The sequence below is a fragment of the Lactuca virosa genome, chromosome 3, assembly GCF_052849685.1.
Source record: "Lactuca virosa cultivar CGN04683 chromosome 3, Lactuca_virosa_CGN04683_v6, whole genome shotgun sequence".
NCBI classification, from domain to species: Eukaryota; Viridiplantae; Streptophyta; class Magnoliopsida; order Asterales; family Asteraceae; genus Lactuca; species Lactuca virosa.
Window position 1 is genome coordinate 110306037 of NC_136428.1, and position 15724 is coordinate 110321760.

The window sequence follows — 15724 nt, forward strand, 5'->3', positions numbered from 1 at the left end:
ATATACCAATTAATCGACTTTAGATGAAATTGAAAAGATATTCTAAATCTCTACCAATGACATGATCTTGAATCACTAATGCAATCAGATAAAAATAATACGTGCATCAGAATCATATCCATAATAACTATAAATCTTGAAGCTGTGTTAAACGAATTAAAATACATGCATACCTTAATCAGTAAGAAACACCAACTATTTGTTGGCTTTGGGAAGAACTTGAGATGAAATCGTGGTACACAACTCGTGTGTAGACTCGCTTCTGCTAATGCATCCTGTAAGAATTATCCCCATCTCATCGCTTCTGCTAAAACATCAAATTCCAAAAAGAGAAAAGATATTGCAGTATAACTCGAGGGCATACTCAAAAAGGATTTGGATTTCTCTTTTTAGTACTGTAATCAGATATAACTTGTTTTTCTAATGAAGCAGTGCTTTATTTTGAGAGAGAAGCACCAAAATGGATTAGGGATGTGATGTTATTTAGTAAGAGCATTTCTCGTATTTTTTTCAAAAACTGTACTTTTAACCCACTGACATCTATCCACCATATTTAGGTGAGGGAATGAAAGGAAAATTTGTCCTATTGACACGAGTCTTAGTCTCAATACAACTTGTTGCAAATAGAAGAGTTAACCTTATGGAACCGTATAGCTTATTGAACATGTCTTCTTTCACTTTTTCTACTTGGCAAAGAACAATTGTCTGCACAACAACAACAAAAAAGAAAAAGAAAAAAAAAGATAATTTATTGTGAAACAGATGAGAGACCATGGAAGTAGAGAGGTGGTGGCATTTAGTAGATAGCTTATTGAACGACATATGGAGTGTCATGACATTGACAATTTGTGAACCTGTTTCCTTAAGAAGCTTTGCAAACCATTCTTTATCAAAGAACCCTCCAGGGGCTACAAGTAGTGGTTTTGGCTAGATTCGTCTGTATAGATTGTCAATTATACCCCTGAGTTCAATTAAATCGTTCCCTTACTGTTCAGCATTGACCATGGCACCAACACCATTACCACTCAACTCATTTCCTACACCAATAAAGGATATGAATGTACATATCATACATAAGTAAAAACAAATTTAAGGATTTGAGATAAATGAAGTACCAAATTCCCATGAATGTATTTGATACCCCTTGGAAACAGTATACTTTATAAAATCATGGGCATTGCTGGACTTCCAACTTCTTCCCCAAACCCCCTTCCTAATCTGGTGTCTTCCTCGAAGTGCATTTAAGCCAAAGGTGACAAGTGATCTACAAATATAATCAACAAGTTCAGTTTCTATCAAATTAACGAAGCACAACTTTTTTTATAAATATATATATATATATATATATATATATATATATATATATATATATATATATATGTATGTATAACCTTGTCTTGACAAAAAATTGATTCAATTCATCCCATCTATCCATACGAAGACAGCCTTTAGAGAATCCAAATAATCCTCATTTCAATTTTATAAAGGGATGACAAGGACCCGAGATACTCCCCACATCATACACCACTTGATCTTGTAAGGAACCTCCTACTCGAGTTCTTAGATGTTCAAATGTTGTTTAAGTCATATCAATAAAACAAGTGAGCAAAAATCAAGAACAACTTCTTGCGATTGGACTAAAAAAAAAACCTTGGACTGCTTTTGTAAGAAGCGGATTAGATAAATCCTGAAAATATGATACCACCAAAAAAATTATTTCCATTTATTTTGTGTTACATATATGGAAAAGTGTGTGATGTGTTTACCAGATTTAGAGCAGATGACGACCCCCATGGGCAATGATTGTAGTTACACTTGTCATCAGGCCACCAATCGATGGTAGCACAAATGTAATTTGCATCTATATATGATATTGGTAAAGTTCCATTAATTACAAGTTCCGACTCTTGAACATATTGTGCCGAAATTGCAGAAATCGATGCCAGAAATAGAAACAATGATGTGAAAAACTCCATTAATGGTTAAAGAACTTGACTTCTAGCTCAGCCTGGTTACCATTTAGAGCAAAAAAGAAACTGTTAGGATGAATACAGAAGAGCAACAGTGTATGCTTCTTGAATGGCCATGTTGATACCTTTTTAAGGAATTATACTTGCCTTTTGTTAGAAACAAATCATAGTGTTCCTGTAAAAGTGTAAAGAAGAAAAGAAAAAAAAAAGTATACATCTTACAAAAATGAATTGTTTTTTTCCCTTTATATATTCGTGATTTGAGAAAATTTGTTCTTTCCAGAGAGCAATTTTCTTGCTGTGTTTAACATTTCGAGCAAAAATCACAATAGTAAAAGCTAAGCAACCGACAACATTATTGTTTAAACTAAACCTGATTTGTTTGAATTTCAAAAATCAGATCCCAATGCATTGATTAATAACATTTTAGAACGACATACATCAAAATGAGATTCTTATAGGCCAAAAATTACCTCTAACAAATGGATTGAGTATGCAAAAACGGCATTTGCTGTTGATCCTCGGATTGCTTTCTCTTGGTTATAGAATTGTTAAATTAATTAAATGAGAAGACTGAATCTTCATAATATTTAAGATATTTCAAATGTATTTTTAAACAAATTACCTGTCATCTATGAGGTAGGGCAGTTCTCCTTCAAATCTCGTATTATTGTTCGAACACTCATATTGAAACCTAAAATCATAGACATATATTGTAGACAAATATGAAGATGGAAGCTTTGTTGTCACCAAATTGAAGATTAGGGTTCAAGAAATAGGTACTTACGCCCGTATTACAGTCGATGGGGGATACGTATATGTAGTGTCATGATTGAGTTGCCGAGAGAGAAAAGATGAAGACGATGAACAAAGGGGCGTCTGGGAAAGGAAGCCGACAAAAGACCGATTCAAATTTGGAGATTGAATCCTGATTTCTTGCTATTAGTGTGCTGATTTATTGCCATCAGTGTTTGAAATTTCAATAGCAGGAAATCACAACGAAATCAACAAAATCAAGATAAGATTTTTGAAAATTGATTTCATGCACTAATCAAGAGGACCGAGATTTGAGGATGATTGAAGATTTAAAAGATAAATTTTTTATTTTCCGATTGAAGAGGAAATATTTGACTATATAAGCCCGAGAGGGATAATTTAGGAATTTCACTTTTGATAAAATGAGCGGGAATACAAGCTAGGATAGGGCTTAGAGAATGTCAAGTGGCATAAAAGTACTTATTTATTAGGATAGGGGATATATATATATATATATATATATATATATATATATATATATATATATATATATATATATATATATATATAGGGCTGGGTTATAATGTGGATGGATAACTATTGTGCGGACGTGTGGACAGTGCTATTCTATGAGAAGTATTAAGAGAATAAGTTGTTTAGTAATTTGAATACGTTCAACCTCACACAACTATCGTCATTTTCATGCATTCTTACTAATTCTTATTCATTTTTGTTCTCACACATCGTTTTTCACTCATTCTCATTCTTATAGAATACGACTCAATAAACATTCTAACAGAATGAGGATAATAATAATAATAAGTTTATAATAACCTTATAGACGATTTAATTAGTGATAATGTGTGATAAGGACAATAATTATGTAAGATTGAACGTATTCATATTATCCTTAAAATGCCATGTGTCATTTTTCTATACCTTTTATTTGCCACGTGTCGATTTCTCATGAACCTTTTACTTTTATTCCCGCCAATTACTTCAACCACAATTCATCCCTAAAAATCAGCTCTTAAAATTAAAAGCGATTAGATAATCCAATAAATCAACAATAACATTTTGAATTTCGTTCAATTTGATCTCCATATATATCGGCAAAATCAATCCAATAAATCAGTAATAAACATTTTGAATTCCATTCAATTTGATCTGCATCATAAATCTCGGCAAAATCAATCCAATAAATCAGCAAACATTTTGAATTCCATTCAATTTAATCTGCATAATAAATCTCGGCAAAATCACAGTCTTCCTATGATACCCTCCTTAAAATGGTCGTCGGTCACCCAATCTTTTTTCTCTCTTAAAATATAGGACTCCCTCTTCTCATCAACTCCCTTCTTCTTAGGCCATCAACGCCACCACCTGCTTACTTGCCATATCAAGCGACAAAACAGTGCATAAGAAAAGAACAGGCTTCTTGAAACTTCGTAACTCGAAGTAAGTCACGTTCAACTCTGAATCTTGATTCTAGGTAATCTTCATCTCCAAAACCTTCTTCTTACGATGGTCACATATTGAAGACATGTAATTTATTTCCTTTAATAAGAAACATAGTTTTTTTTAATTGCTAGCCATAACAACATATACCAACATTGACTATTTCTATATAGTGCTTTATGAAGGATGTTGATTTGGTTACTAATAATATTTGTGTGTGGATCGTTAATGGATCTTTGAAGGATCATTAGGAGACATCTCCCTGAGCAAAGTCACACAAAATGTTTGTAGGTAAGAAGTCTTTTTTTAATTCCGATTATAATTTGTTGATATAAAACTTATATGCCTCTTTTTACTGATACAAAAATACAAGATCTCCCATTGTTTTTGGTTTCTTCCTTACCATAGTTGATGTCCCATTGTTTTTGATTTCTTCCTTACCATATTTGATTTTCCAGGTTCAAGTTGTTGTATGTTAAATCGCTAAGCAAAGAACGTTACCCTTGACATTAGAGTAGGATTTCAATGTTTCTTGAACCGATATGTTGGAATTTTGTTTGTTTGAAGGATGTGTATTTTTCAGAACTGTTATGTTGGAATTTTGTTTGTTTGAAGGATGTGTATTTTTTAGATGTTTGACAGAACTATGGTGGATAAAAACAGGTTAAAATCAGAAATTTTTGTATCGTTTGGTTCTATGGTTTTAATTTGTTTAGATTTTGATTTTTCATCAAGTATGTTTTTCAATTTCACAGTTTCGTAGTTTTTTTTCATTTTCTTTCCGATGTTTGATTCTAATTTCTATCATTACATCCCATTTTTCTATGTAGTTTTCCAATTATAATGGGTTTATTTTCATCTGAAATTACTCAAATTGTATTTCTTTAAAGAATATATTTTTGTATTTTGAGATCTGCAATTTGATTTCAAAGTGATTATTGTGTTCTCACATTTCATCTTCTTAAACATAATGTTTTTCGCTAATTTATCTCCTTTGTTCGGATTGATATGACAATCCTGATATGTAAACCCGTTCGCTTAATTTGTTATTGATGTCAACCATTGTTACAAATGTTAAATGCAAGACAACACAACACACTTTCCTATTTTTATTTATGACAATGCACAAATTTGAATTCGGGAAACTTACAATGTATGTTAACTTTTGTTTTTTTGGAATGGTTTAACAAACTAATTTTCATCATTCATTTCATATTCATAATAAAAAAAACATCGTAATATTTCTTATGTTTAGAGTTCATGAATATTTCTTATGTTTAGAGTTCATGAGATATATGTTAGAGTTCATGAGATATATGATGAGTATTGAGTAAGCAAATAACCTTTAAATTGGTTTACTTTTTTAGTTTAGTTTGGAAGCAAATGAGAACCTCATCTAATATGGATCTTTGCTTATAGGGAGACTTGATTTGTTGGTTTTGTGTATGGGTTTTGAACTTCAAATAAAGAAGATTATGAATGAGATACCTCCTTGCAGGCAAACTCTCATGAATACTTCCACTTAGCTTAAAGAAGTATGAAAAATAGCTCGTGATCATCATGTCAATCACGTTTAGGTCAACATTGGCAATGCAAATGAACTTGCTGTAAACAAGTTTATTATAGAGGTTTGTATTCTTTGCTTAAATCATTATTGACAAATAAGTGGAATGTGATGATATAATGTAAGTGATGTGTTATGTTGTAGTATGTTGAAGTAGTTCTTCCAATAAAAAGATACTGAGATATATGAATAATTGGTTCCAAAACTATAATATTTTGTTCAATAAAGAAATTACATGGTCAAATGACACAAAATTAATTTAAATTAGTTTACATTAGCAATTATATATTTCTAGAAAAATAATTGTTTTCAAATGTATTATTAATTATAAAGTCTATTACCTATCAAAGTTGTTCTTTTATGTTGCCCCCGTGTGGTACACGGGTTATAACCTAGTATATATATATATATATATATATATATATATATATATATATATACTCTAATAAATAAATATTCATTTTGTCACATTTCAATCTCTCATAAGTTTTGACACTTGTCATTTTGTGGTATTTTTGAAATAAATAATATCCACATGTCAATTTTTAAGTTTTTTTAATATTTAAAATTAAAAAACCACATAATACATATAGTTATATAAGTAAAGTATTAAAAGTAATAAATATGATTATGAATTGCAATAAATATGTTTTTCTTTTTTTATTTTAAAATTTAATTTTAAAAAATACTTAATGTTTACATTTTGATATTTAATTTTTTTAATTAACCCATGTAATACATGGGTTTCAAACCTAGTATATATATATATATATATATATATATATATATATATATATATATATATATATATATATATATATATATATATATATATATATATATATATATATATATATATATATATATATATATATACACACACTGCTTTTCGCCATTTGCTTTTCTCCATCATTAAAATCTTTTTTAAGTATGTAGGTACGTCGAGAACATCGTCAACACACATAATCAATATATATATATATATATATATATATATATATATATATTACGAAATTGAGTTTGTGACGTAATTTTACTTTTCATGTGAACCTTGTTTTCAACAGTTGGATACGGACACCACATTATGGTTACCTTCTCTAATTGTTACACATATACAACACTTCTTTACCTTATGTGTTATCTTCTCCTTCTACAACTTTTCCACCTCCTCTATAAAATCTCCAATTTTTTATCGCCTCTATATTAAGAAAATGGGGACTCCATTTTCACTCTTATCGTCTCTTGTTCTTTCCCAAAAATCAGATCAAACCTACACCCATAACAAGAAATTCAAAAATCAAAATTAGAATACCCAAAATGGAAGAATTCTAAATCGAAAAATCAAGATTGATGTACCATCAATATCAACATCAGGGTAGAAGGGATTTGTTATACATACTTTGAAGAGCATGATTAAGGGTATACATTGCCATCGGAGCTTCATGTGGTTTGAGTTTTCTCTCATATAATATATGGTTCGGTGAGTATTTTAGTTGTAAGGTAAGTAGTGGTTGAGTGGTACAGAAGTTGATGATGGAGATGAGTCTCAGCCGTACGTCGGCTCTTCTTTGACGAGGCAACTCCTTTTATTCTGTCATTTTCCTCCACCACCTACTTCCCGACCAATCATTTGGTGTTGGAAAATAACCAGGTGACCATCATACTATTTTGTAATAATTTTTATATGTTGGTACAATTATATTATGTACTGTAGCATTTGTCATAATGACATGACTGGTCCCTATATTTAAGTATATGTAGCATTAATGCTTAGGTCACATTTCACATATTAAACTAATGTCTTATAAAATCCGTTCTATTGTAACTTGAATTCTCAAAATTCAATATATGCACTAAGTTTATAAAAAGGAATAAGTAAATATCCACAAGAAGTCTGAGATTACTAAAGTTGATCCTCACCGACACTAGTGGACCTTTTCCAATGGACATAAGTAGTCATAAATCATATATAACTTTTTGATGATTATTCTTGTTACATCTATTCGTATTCAATGAATGAAATGTCTAAATCTCCTAAAAAGCTTAAAAAACCTTCCGGAGTTGGAAATCAGCTTGACCAGAAAATAAAATTAGTGAGATCAGACATGGGTGATGTATATTATGGTAGGCATACAAACGTCGGTAAAGGACAATGATTTTCTTTAAATTTTGTAAAGATCATCAGATAATTAAATAATACACCATGTAGGTTACTCCTCAATAAAGCAATGTATATTTTAGGAGGAAAACAACCTTATTACACATGGTGCAAAATGTGCCTACAAACACTAACTTACCTAAATGTTTATGAACCAATGCATTAAAAATGGCAGTCCGCATCTTCAATATATTTTCTTAAAATTAGTTTGATATATGGACATGAAGGAAACCAAACCTGATGTATTTAAGGGTTTAGGGTTTTCTAGCCAAAGCAAAAATCTACAATCCTTAATCGCAAAAACATGACATGAAAACCATAAATTGCTTCTCAATTAGGTATTCTAAAAGGTTTAAATGTTAACGATATGTTGTGTTACATAGTACTTGAATTGTTGAAATGAAGCATGTTGGATTTCTTGAGAATGCCAAAGTCAGCAGGAGTGGTTTATTGAGCGATTTTAACCTCAAACATCTAATGGAGAGACACTTATATTTCAAGTGTCCATTATGCTTGGCAGTTCATTAGGAGATTCATGATATAGGCATTGAAACCCATGATATTTAATAACCTATAAGAGATTGGCATTGCAGCCCATGATATTTAATAACCTCATAAAATGATACCACTTAAGAGATTGGCATTGAAACCTATGATATTTAATAACCTATAAGACATTTTATATGATATAGGTGGGCCATAGCTTTTGATAATTACATGCGGCCGATCTTGACATAGGTAAGGAAAATGACCCTATCATGTATAGTGATGTAATAACTTTTGATCAGTCAACTAAATAGAATAAAGCCATGAATTACGAGCTTAATTCCATGGAAAAGAATGATGTTTGAGAAATTTGTTGAATTTCCAAATGGTTATAAACCAATAGGATGCAATTAGGTCTTTAAGATGAAATTAGACCCTAATGATTAATGAGATAAAGTTCAAATGGTCGCTAAAGGGTATTCACAAAAAGAGGGTATACCAAGAAAAGTTCTCACCCATTTCTCGAAATGACCTCCTTAGGATCATACTGGCCATTGTAGCTCATTTTTTATTTAGAGCTAGATTTGATGGATATTCCTCCATAAAGCACAATGTTATTATACTAGGTGTAGCCTTAGAATTAAAACCTTTCATAATAGCATTGTGCTTTAATGGAACTTTTAATTTAAATTATTCAAGTACTTGATTATTGTTCCTCTATAATATGCAACTTTTCTATATAACTAACTTGTACACAATTACTTTCTATATAGACAAATATGTTGATTACCACTTAACTCTAATGTCATTTGGCTTAAATAATCATAAGTTTTATAGAAAACACTAAAGTATGACCAGTAGGGGTCCCGTGTCTAACAATAACATGTTAGGTTGTACTTTTATTCTTTTAGTGTTAATATGAGACAATATGAACTTAACTTGGCCAAAGAAATAATAAACACATACATACAAATAGTCATTCGGCCAAGTGGGAGAATGTTAAAAAAAATAACCCATTAATATGGCCATCAGACTATTTTGGAATAATTTATATGTTGTTACAATTATATTATGTACCGAAACATTTTCCATAATGACATGGCATGTCCCTAGACATAAGTATATGTAGTATGATGGATATGACAATTTGTCTGTAACTTAAAGGACAAAATCTGTATGGTTCTATAACTTATCCATAAGGTGTAATTGATAAATTAAACACATAATTATAAGAGAAATTTATGAGTGGAATATCAATTGATTCATCTCCTAAAAAATAAATTTTTTTTCAAACCCCATAATTCTAAATGTGTAATTCATCTATTAAATTAATCAATAAGACACCATTATGGGAATTGAGAAAACATCATAAATCGTCATCTTCAATATTAAGAGGAAGTCATCTCCTCCACGTAAGTGTTCTTCATTACATTTAAGGTTTATCAAGTTTATGTTAAATTGATCCTTTGATTATGCCTATAAATTTAACATTTGACTCATCTGACAACTCCAACACTACTATGAGTGAGCTTTTCCTTGCCAAACGTTCGGGTTTGCTAATTGGGTTTATATTTAGTGTCGGATACCTAATTGTAGAGAATCATTCCGCCCGTTCATAATTTAACTTTTCATAGTCTTGAGTCTATCTGTTGGAAGATGATAGTCTTTCTTGGTTCTTCTCTAGGTATACGTAATTTTGTAAAATTCTCTTTCAAACTAGGTTTAGACGATGCCTTCAAAAGCCATGAATGGGATCTTCAATATATGGTCCTTAGACTAAATAAGATTTTGGATTACTTGCTGAAATATGCAACACTACATGTCAAAATGAATCTCAACTTTGAAATTGACCAATGTATATCTATACTTTATATGGAGGTTACTATCGGACATGAGATTTGATAAGAGTGACAAGGAATGGGGGTATCACCCTTTAAAGCCCTATGATTGTTTAACTTAGCTCTAAGATGGTTGCCATCTCACCAAAAGAAATAAATAACCTCTTTTTTGCAGATTGCTAATCAAATTGTAAATATAAATCATTGTTTTAAGCGTTGTTTTAGTCATGAAATTAAATATATGGTCTTAAAATATAAATTTTGATGATATATTTAACTGAAATTTGGTAAAAAGACTTTTAAATATATAATATGGTTAGTTTTTATAGCAAAAAAGACAGAACTTTTTGACACATCAACAATATACTCCATATTTTCAGTTAAAAAAAAGTAAAAAGGCTAGGCTTTATAAAGAAAATTAAGATCTTAGTAATCTTTTCATTATAGAGTTTCAACTATATTATATATAACAATTAACAAGCGAATTATTTTTCTAACCTAATGCTACTTTTTATAACTTAATCGGACAAGAAGTTCATATTTGCATAAGTGATCAGTGAACCTCCTTAGAAAGCTTTAAAGGCATAAAGCCACCTCCGAAAGAAACGGAGGACTTCATTCAATAACCCTACGATCGCCCTCTGAACGATCAGGATAAAGCTTGAAGATAAGTTTTGTACTCTATTAATTTCTCAGTCCCTCTAGTCGGATGGGCGTCGGCCGGTCTTTCGACCAGATCCCCCTAAAAACCGTACGTGCGGGTCTCCCCGCATGCGGCTCACACCATTCGAGGTGGCCCACCATTTATGGCAAAATTTTATAAACTCGTAAAGAGAAAACTACATTGATTTCTTAAAACTCCTATGAACCAAAAAGAATGGAAATTGGCTAAATGTAAGCCTCATTACCAAGGTGCATTACCATTTTATATAATCTATTACAAAAAAGCGAATGTTTTTAGTTCCTTAGAATATCATTTTCATCGTTTAGCTCATCAATAATAATTTGCTCTTATTGGCGACACTGATCCAATAGCAGACCTCCAAAAACCCAACGTCACCACCATCATCACCTATTCACTCCCACCCACTATCATCTCCAATGCAATCACTACCTTCCTAAATCACTCCCATACCACCGTAAGATGCCATCAACACATGTATTCCTTCTCTTTTCATTTAATTTTGGGCTTCCAAGTTTATAATATTTCCATTTTAGTTGTTCTCTTCTTTTCTTTACTTGGACGTCAGTTTTTATGCAACTCATGGTTTGAAAGCATCCACAATGGTGAGTTCAATGGAAGAGCTGAATAATGTGACAAGTCTATCTGTCATTCAGTGGATGAAATTTTTGTGAGATGACACATTGACATTCAATAGATTTAGAGTTTAGTGGCTATTGAACTCTTCAATGGAAAAAAGAAAAAAAAAATTCTTAAATATATAATTATATACTATAAATTACATTTTATAATATTCTATTGAACTTTGTAGAGTTCAATGCATTGTAGGACAAAAAATGATAGAATTGTATGGATTGTAGAAAGATTGTGACAATCTATTAAACTCTATGGAGTTCAATCCATTGTAGACACCGGAGTAATCATCAATGTTAACAAGAGCAATAGCACAAGGAACCTGGAGATGTTAAGTCGTTCTTCTCCAGGCAAAAAAGCAAACCATAGTTTTCCATTTTGTACTTGTATTTGATTGATAAAAGTTTCAAATTCTTGCAATTATAAAATTTCAATTGCTTGCAAGATGTCTCTAGCAACAAGATAACTATTTTTTAATGTAGTTTATGATTTAGGACAACGATGTGTATTGAGGTTTATATATTTAGTAAATAGACTTTAATTGACCTGTATGGCGGTGCATGAATCTCATGGTAACATATGCTTGTTATTCTAATTTTGAAAAAGTGTTGGTGGGTAATGTATTAAATGGAGATTGCATTATTTGATCTTCTTAAGTTACCTACACTTAAATCATATATTTTTATTTTCATATCTCGGAGATATAAACGAGAGTACAAGCATTGTTAATCACAAAGATCCCAAGGTTTCCAATTCCATGAGTGTTGATATGTTCATCTTATGTAAATATGCATTGAAACAAAAATAGTTACAAAATGCACATACAATACAAATAAAAATAAAAGAAAAAAAATACGACTTAAACATGGTCAAAGGGTCAATCATACAGAAACTGTCAAATGGCTTTCATAATTCATATCAGATGATGAATCATTATACATTAAACATAAACACTCGATTATTCACAATAAATCTGATCTCATCATCTAACCAAAAAAAACAAAAAACAAAAAATGAATAATTTTTTTCCTCAATCATCTCAACTATTAAACATTTTCATCTTGTGGTGCAGCAGTTGGAGTCACAGTGGGTGCGGGTGCAGGTGCTTGGGCTGGTGCGGGCCCCAAAGAAGATACGGTCAAATGCAGCCCGTTTCTTTGACCCGCTTGCAGTACAAAAGCAAATTGGGCAGCCGCCAATGCTGCAGCCTCCTAAAATTTTACAAAAAATTATTTAAAAATTAATCGCAAACAAAAAAAAAAAAAAGACGGAGTAAAATGACTTCCATGCCCTTGAGAAGAAACGTGGGGAAAATGTTTGAAACGTGTTTCCAAATTAACAATTTAACTTGTAAAAACGTTTGAAATTGTAGAATTACGATTTTGCCCTAAACCCTAACCTGTCTTTGCCTTCGACGCTGCAAAATGTTGATGGCCCAAATCATGATGTAGCAGGGCAAAAGAAACCCCGCAATCCGAAGCAAGAAAAGCTGTCGAACAAAGAAAATTAATCAAAAATTTTAAAATAAAACAAGGGGTATTTTGGTCTTTTAAAATAGTCACACGTCCACTTACAGTTAAAAACGTGGATGCGTCTTCATCTCCATCTCCATCTCCTTCAGAATCAGGCACAGATGACGCATGGCGTAGAAGCAAAAGAGCCATCAACTGACAAAAGATTAAAACCATTTAATAATAAAAATATTTGAAAGTGAAAAAAAAAATTAATTAACATTTAATAATCGAAGGGATTTTTTAAGGAGTTTGGAAGCGCTTACAATTAAAACAACTGAACGACAAAAGGCTGCCCCGCTGGCATTTGTGGAATTATAATCATCGTACTCTGCTTCAAGATATTGACGATCAGCTTCTGAGATTTGCCATGCTCCCCTATTGAAATCACAAAAACGTAAATTTAAAAAATTAATTTCACAATTGTTTTGCTTATGAAGATAACACACAATTGACACAAATTATGAAACCTTGTTTCAATCGATTGAATAGGTTACATGTAAAATGTAGCTTATTCTAGTCATGGATTTGCATATTTCTTTTGGAAAACAACTTTCTTGCTTTAATTGAGTAAAAAAAAAAGAACATTGTAGCATAAACAAGCATTTAATTTTTTTTTAAATGTACATAAAAGGATGAAAAGATTACCCAATGTCTATGGTGGTCTCTTCCATGCAAGGTCGGGGAGGTGGAGCAATATAGCCAGGTTGATAAGGCTGCACATAATAACAAATTTACATTTTAATTTTTCATATAAATGCCCAATTTATAATTATAATTCAAGATTTCATATATATGTCAAGATAACAAACCTGATGGCATATCTCACAAGTTATGTCACCCTTTTCATTGCACCAGTGTTGAACACACTTCCTGTGAGCATACTGCATTAAAAGCAAAGTTATTGAATACATTACAATTTCAAATTTTCAAATTTCAATGTATTGGATAAAGTGGTGGAATAGAAGCCATTAATGTACCTTAAGACTGCCATTGCAACTGCAGGGTGTCTCTAAAGCATCAATGGAATCTTCCTCTTGGCAAATACGACACTCTGCCATTGTTAATAGAGGTGCTTCCTCATCATAAGAAGCCCCATTTTCATCTTCTACAAGAGCTTCTGTATTGGAAGATGAAGGGACTTCCATGTCTGCACTCCTTTTAATGGGTTGATTCACATCTAGAACCAAGTGATCACCCATCTATTTACAATGGAAGCCTGTAAAACAACAGAACGATAAAAGGGTTTAATTAGAAACAGAAAGTAGACAAAATCGATATCATGTGTAAGTTATATATAACCAAAGATCAAATTTTGGAAACAGATTGAACAAGAAAAGATTCAAATAACTCGGAAACTGGATCGAAACAAGTCATGAGTCCAGAGAACAGCACAAGCATAAATACACAAAGTCAACCATGATCACAAAACACTAAAATGGAATCAGATCGAAATCGTATCACGAGATTGAACACACCGAACTCAGTAGAAATCAAGACTCAAATTAGTCTAATTGTGATTATAAATCCCTAGAACCAAAATAAAAAACAGAAAGAAAAAAAAAAGATCGAATTTTGATCCAGGAAACCGATACCCATACATCTGCAAAGCGAATTAGAATTTGGAGGAGACACCGACACGTCTACTTTTACCATGACCTTAATTCGAAGAACCCTAGAAGCTGGATTATAGGGTTGCATTCGATTCCACCAATCACAAATCAAAATCAAATACAAAAATCGCATATAGGGAATGAATTAAAACGAGAGAATGAATCACCTGAAAATGAAGGAGGAAAAAAATGGGTGAGGAGGGTAGAAAATAAGAAGCGCGTGATCTTTGTAATGGAGTCTTGTTTCTCTCTCTGAAAACAAGGTTACTATATTTGCTCAACACCGCGTTCTATTGTGGAGTTACGAAGTAGAAAAACGATGAGAAGATTTAGGGGCGTCGATTATAAATAGGATGTATGATTAGGGTTCGTGGATTGACGATATAAATTGGGTTCAACGGATGAAAATTTCGTTTGGGGCGACTTTTCCCATGAACAGACAACAACTCCTTTTCTTGACAATGACGAAGGATCTGAACTTTTCCAAAGATGGGTTCCAGTCTTCCAGATAATTCTTAATATAATAAAGGATATATGATTATAAACTTGGATTATTTAATATTTTATTTATTTATTTCAACGGTTGTCTTCACTATAAAACTAGATTATAACCCGCGTTAAACGCGGGGAGCGTATAAAAAAACATAGAATTATAAACATATATTACATCATAGGAAGCATGACAATTAAAAGTACATTACCATAGCTATTTTAAATTCATTATCATACATTACAATAGCTATTTTAACCTCATAACAACTAAAAGAATAAATAAATAAAACTAATAAATCATAGAGTAATATAAAATATTTAAATAGTTCATTACAAAAAACAACTATGTTGGAATGCAAATTAAAATATATATAATCACTAATATCTACTTGGCATAGTCACTTTATCAAAATCAGAACGGATTGAAAAAACTTGTTGAGAAGGATGTGCCGGAACCACATACTCAATCGTATTTCCTTTAAAGAAATATAGGGTACTGTTTCTATAATCTCACCATTCATGTGCACCTTCATTGTAGTTACTAACATCTACTTTAACCCATC

General features: G+C 31.5%; 2 protein-coding genes across 2 annotated transcripts; both read right to left on the reverse strand.

Moving 5' to 3' along the window:
* Positions 1–830: 830 nt before the first annotated feature.
* On the reverse strand, positions 831–2005 carry LOC145163922 (heparanase-like protein 1). The gene is made up of 5 exons (XM_079082660.1): positions 1767–2005; positions 1651–1687; positions 1392–1467; positions 1116–1264; positions 831–1037 (listed from the first exon to the last, which is right to left on the reverse strand). Exons 1-5 carry the CDS (start codon positions 1974–1976, stop codon positions 985–987), a joined length of 525 nt encoding a protein of 174 aa, XP_078938786.1. The 5' UTR covers positions 1977–2005; the 3' UTR covers positions 831–984.
* Positions 2006–12384: 10379 nt separating this feature from the next.
* On the reverse strand, positions 12385–15163 carry LOC145166364 (uncharacterized). The gene is made up of 8 exons (XM_079085317.1): positions 14837–15163; positions 14037–14275; positions 13869–13940; positions 13705–13772; positions 13323–13434; positions 13120–13212; positions 12945–13034; positions 12385–12756 (listed from the first exon to the last, which is right to left on the reverse strand). The coding sequence occupies exons 2-8, from the start codon at positions 14256–14258 to the stop codon at positions 12592–12594; spliced, it is 822 nt and encodes a 273-aa protein (XP_078941443.1). The 5' UTR covers positions 14259–14275; positions 14837–15163; the 3' UTR covers positions 12385–12591.
* Positions 15164–15724: the final 561 nt, after the last annotated feature.

What these genes read in the sequence shown, in the direction of transcription:
- LOC145163922 (XM_079082660.1), bottom strand. Translation starts at nt 1,976, where the DNA reads ATGGAGTTTTTCACATCATTGTTTCTATTTCTGGCATCGATTTCTGCA. An exon ending in TCTTACAAAAGCAGTCCAAG is followed by an intron (nt 1,468 to 1,650) that starts GTTTTTTTTTTA and finishes AATTGAAATGAG; the next exon opens with GATTATTTGGATTCTCTAAA. An exon ending in CAATTTTTTGTCAAGACAAG is followed by an intron (nt 1,265 to 1,391) that starts GTTATACATACA and finishes TTATATTTGTAG; the next exon opens with ATCACTTGTCACCTTTGGCT.
- LOC145166364 (XM_079085317.1), bottom strand. Translation starts at nt 14,258, where the DNA reads ATGGGTGATCACTTGGTTCTAGATGTGAATCAACCCATTAAAAGGAGT. An exon ending in ACGCATCCACGTTTTTAACT is followed by an intron (nt 13,035 to 13,119) that starts GTAAGTGGACGT and finishes TTTGTTCGACAG; the next exon opens with CTTTTCTTGCTTCGGATTGC. An exon ending in AGCGTCGAAGGCAAAGACAG is followed by an intron (nt 12,757 to 12,944) that starts GTTAGGGTTTAG and finishes GTAAAATTTTAG; the next exon opens with GAGGCTGCAGCATTGGCGGC.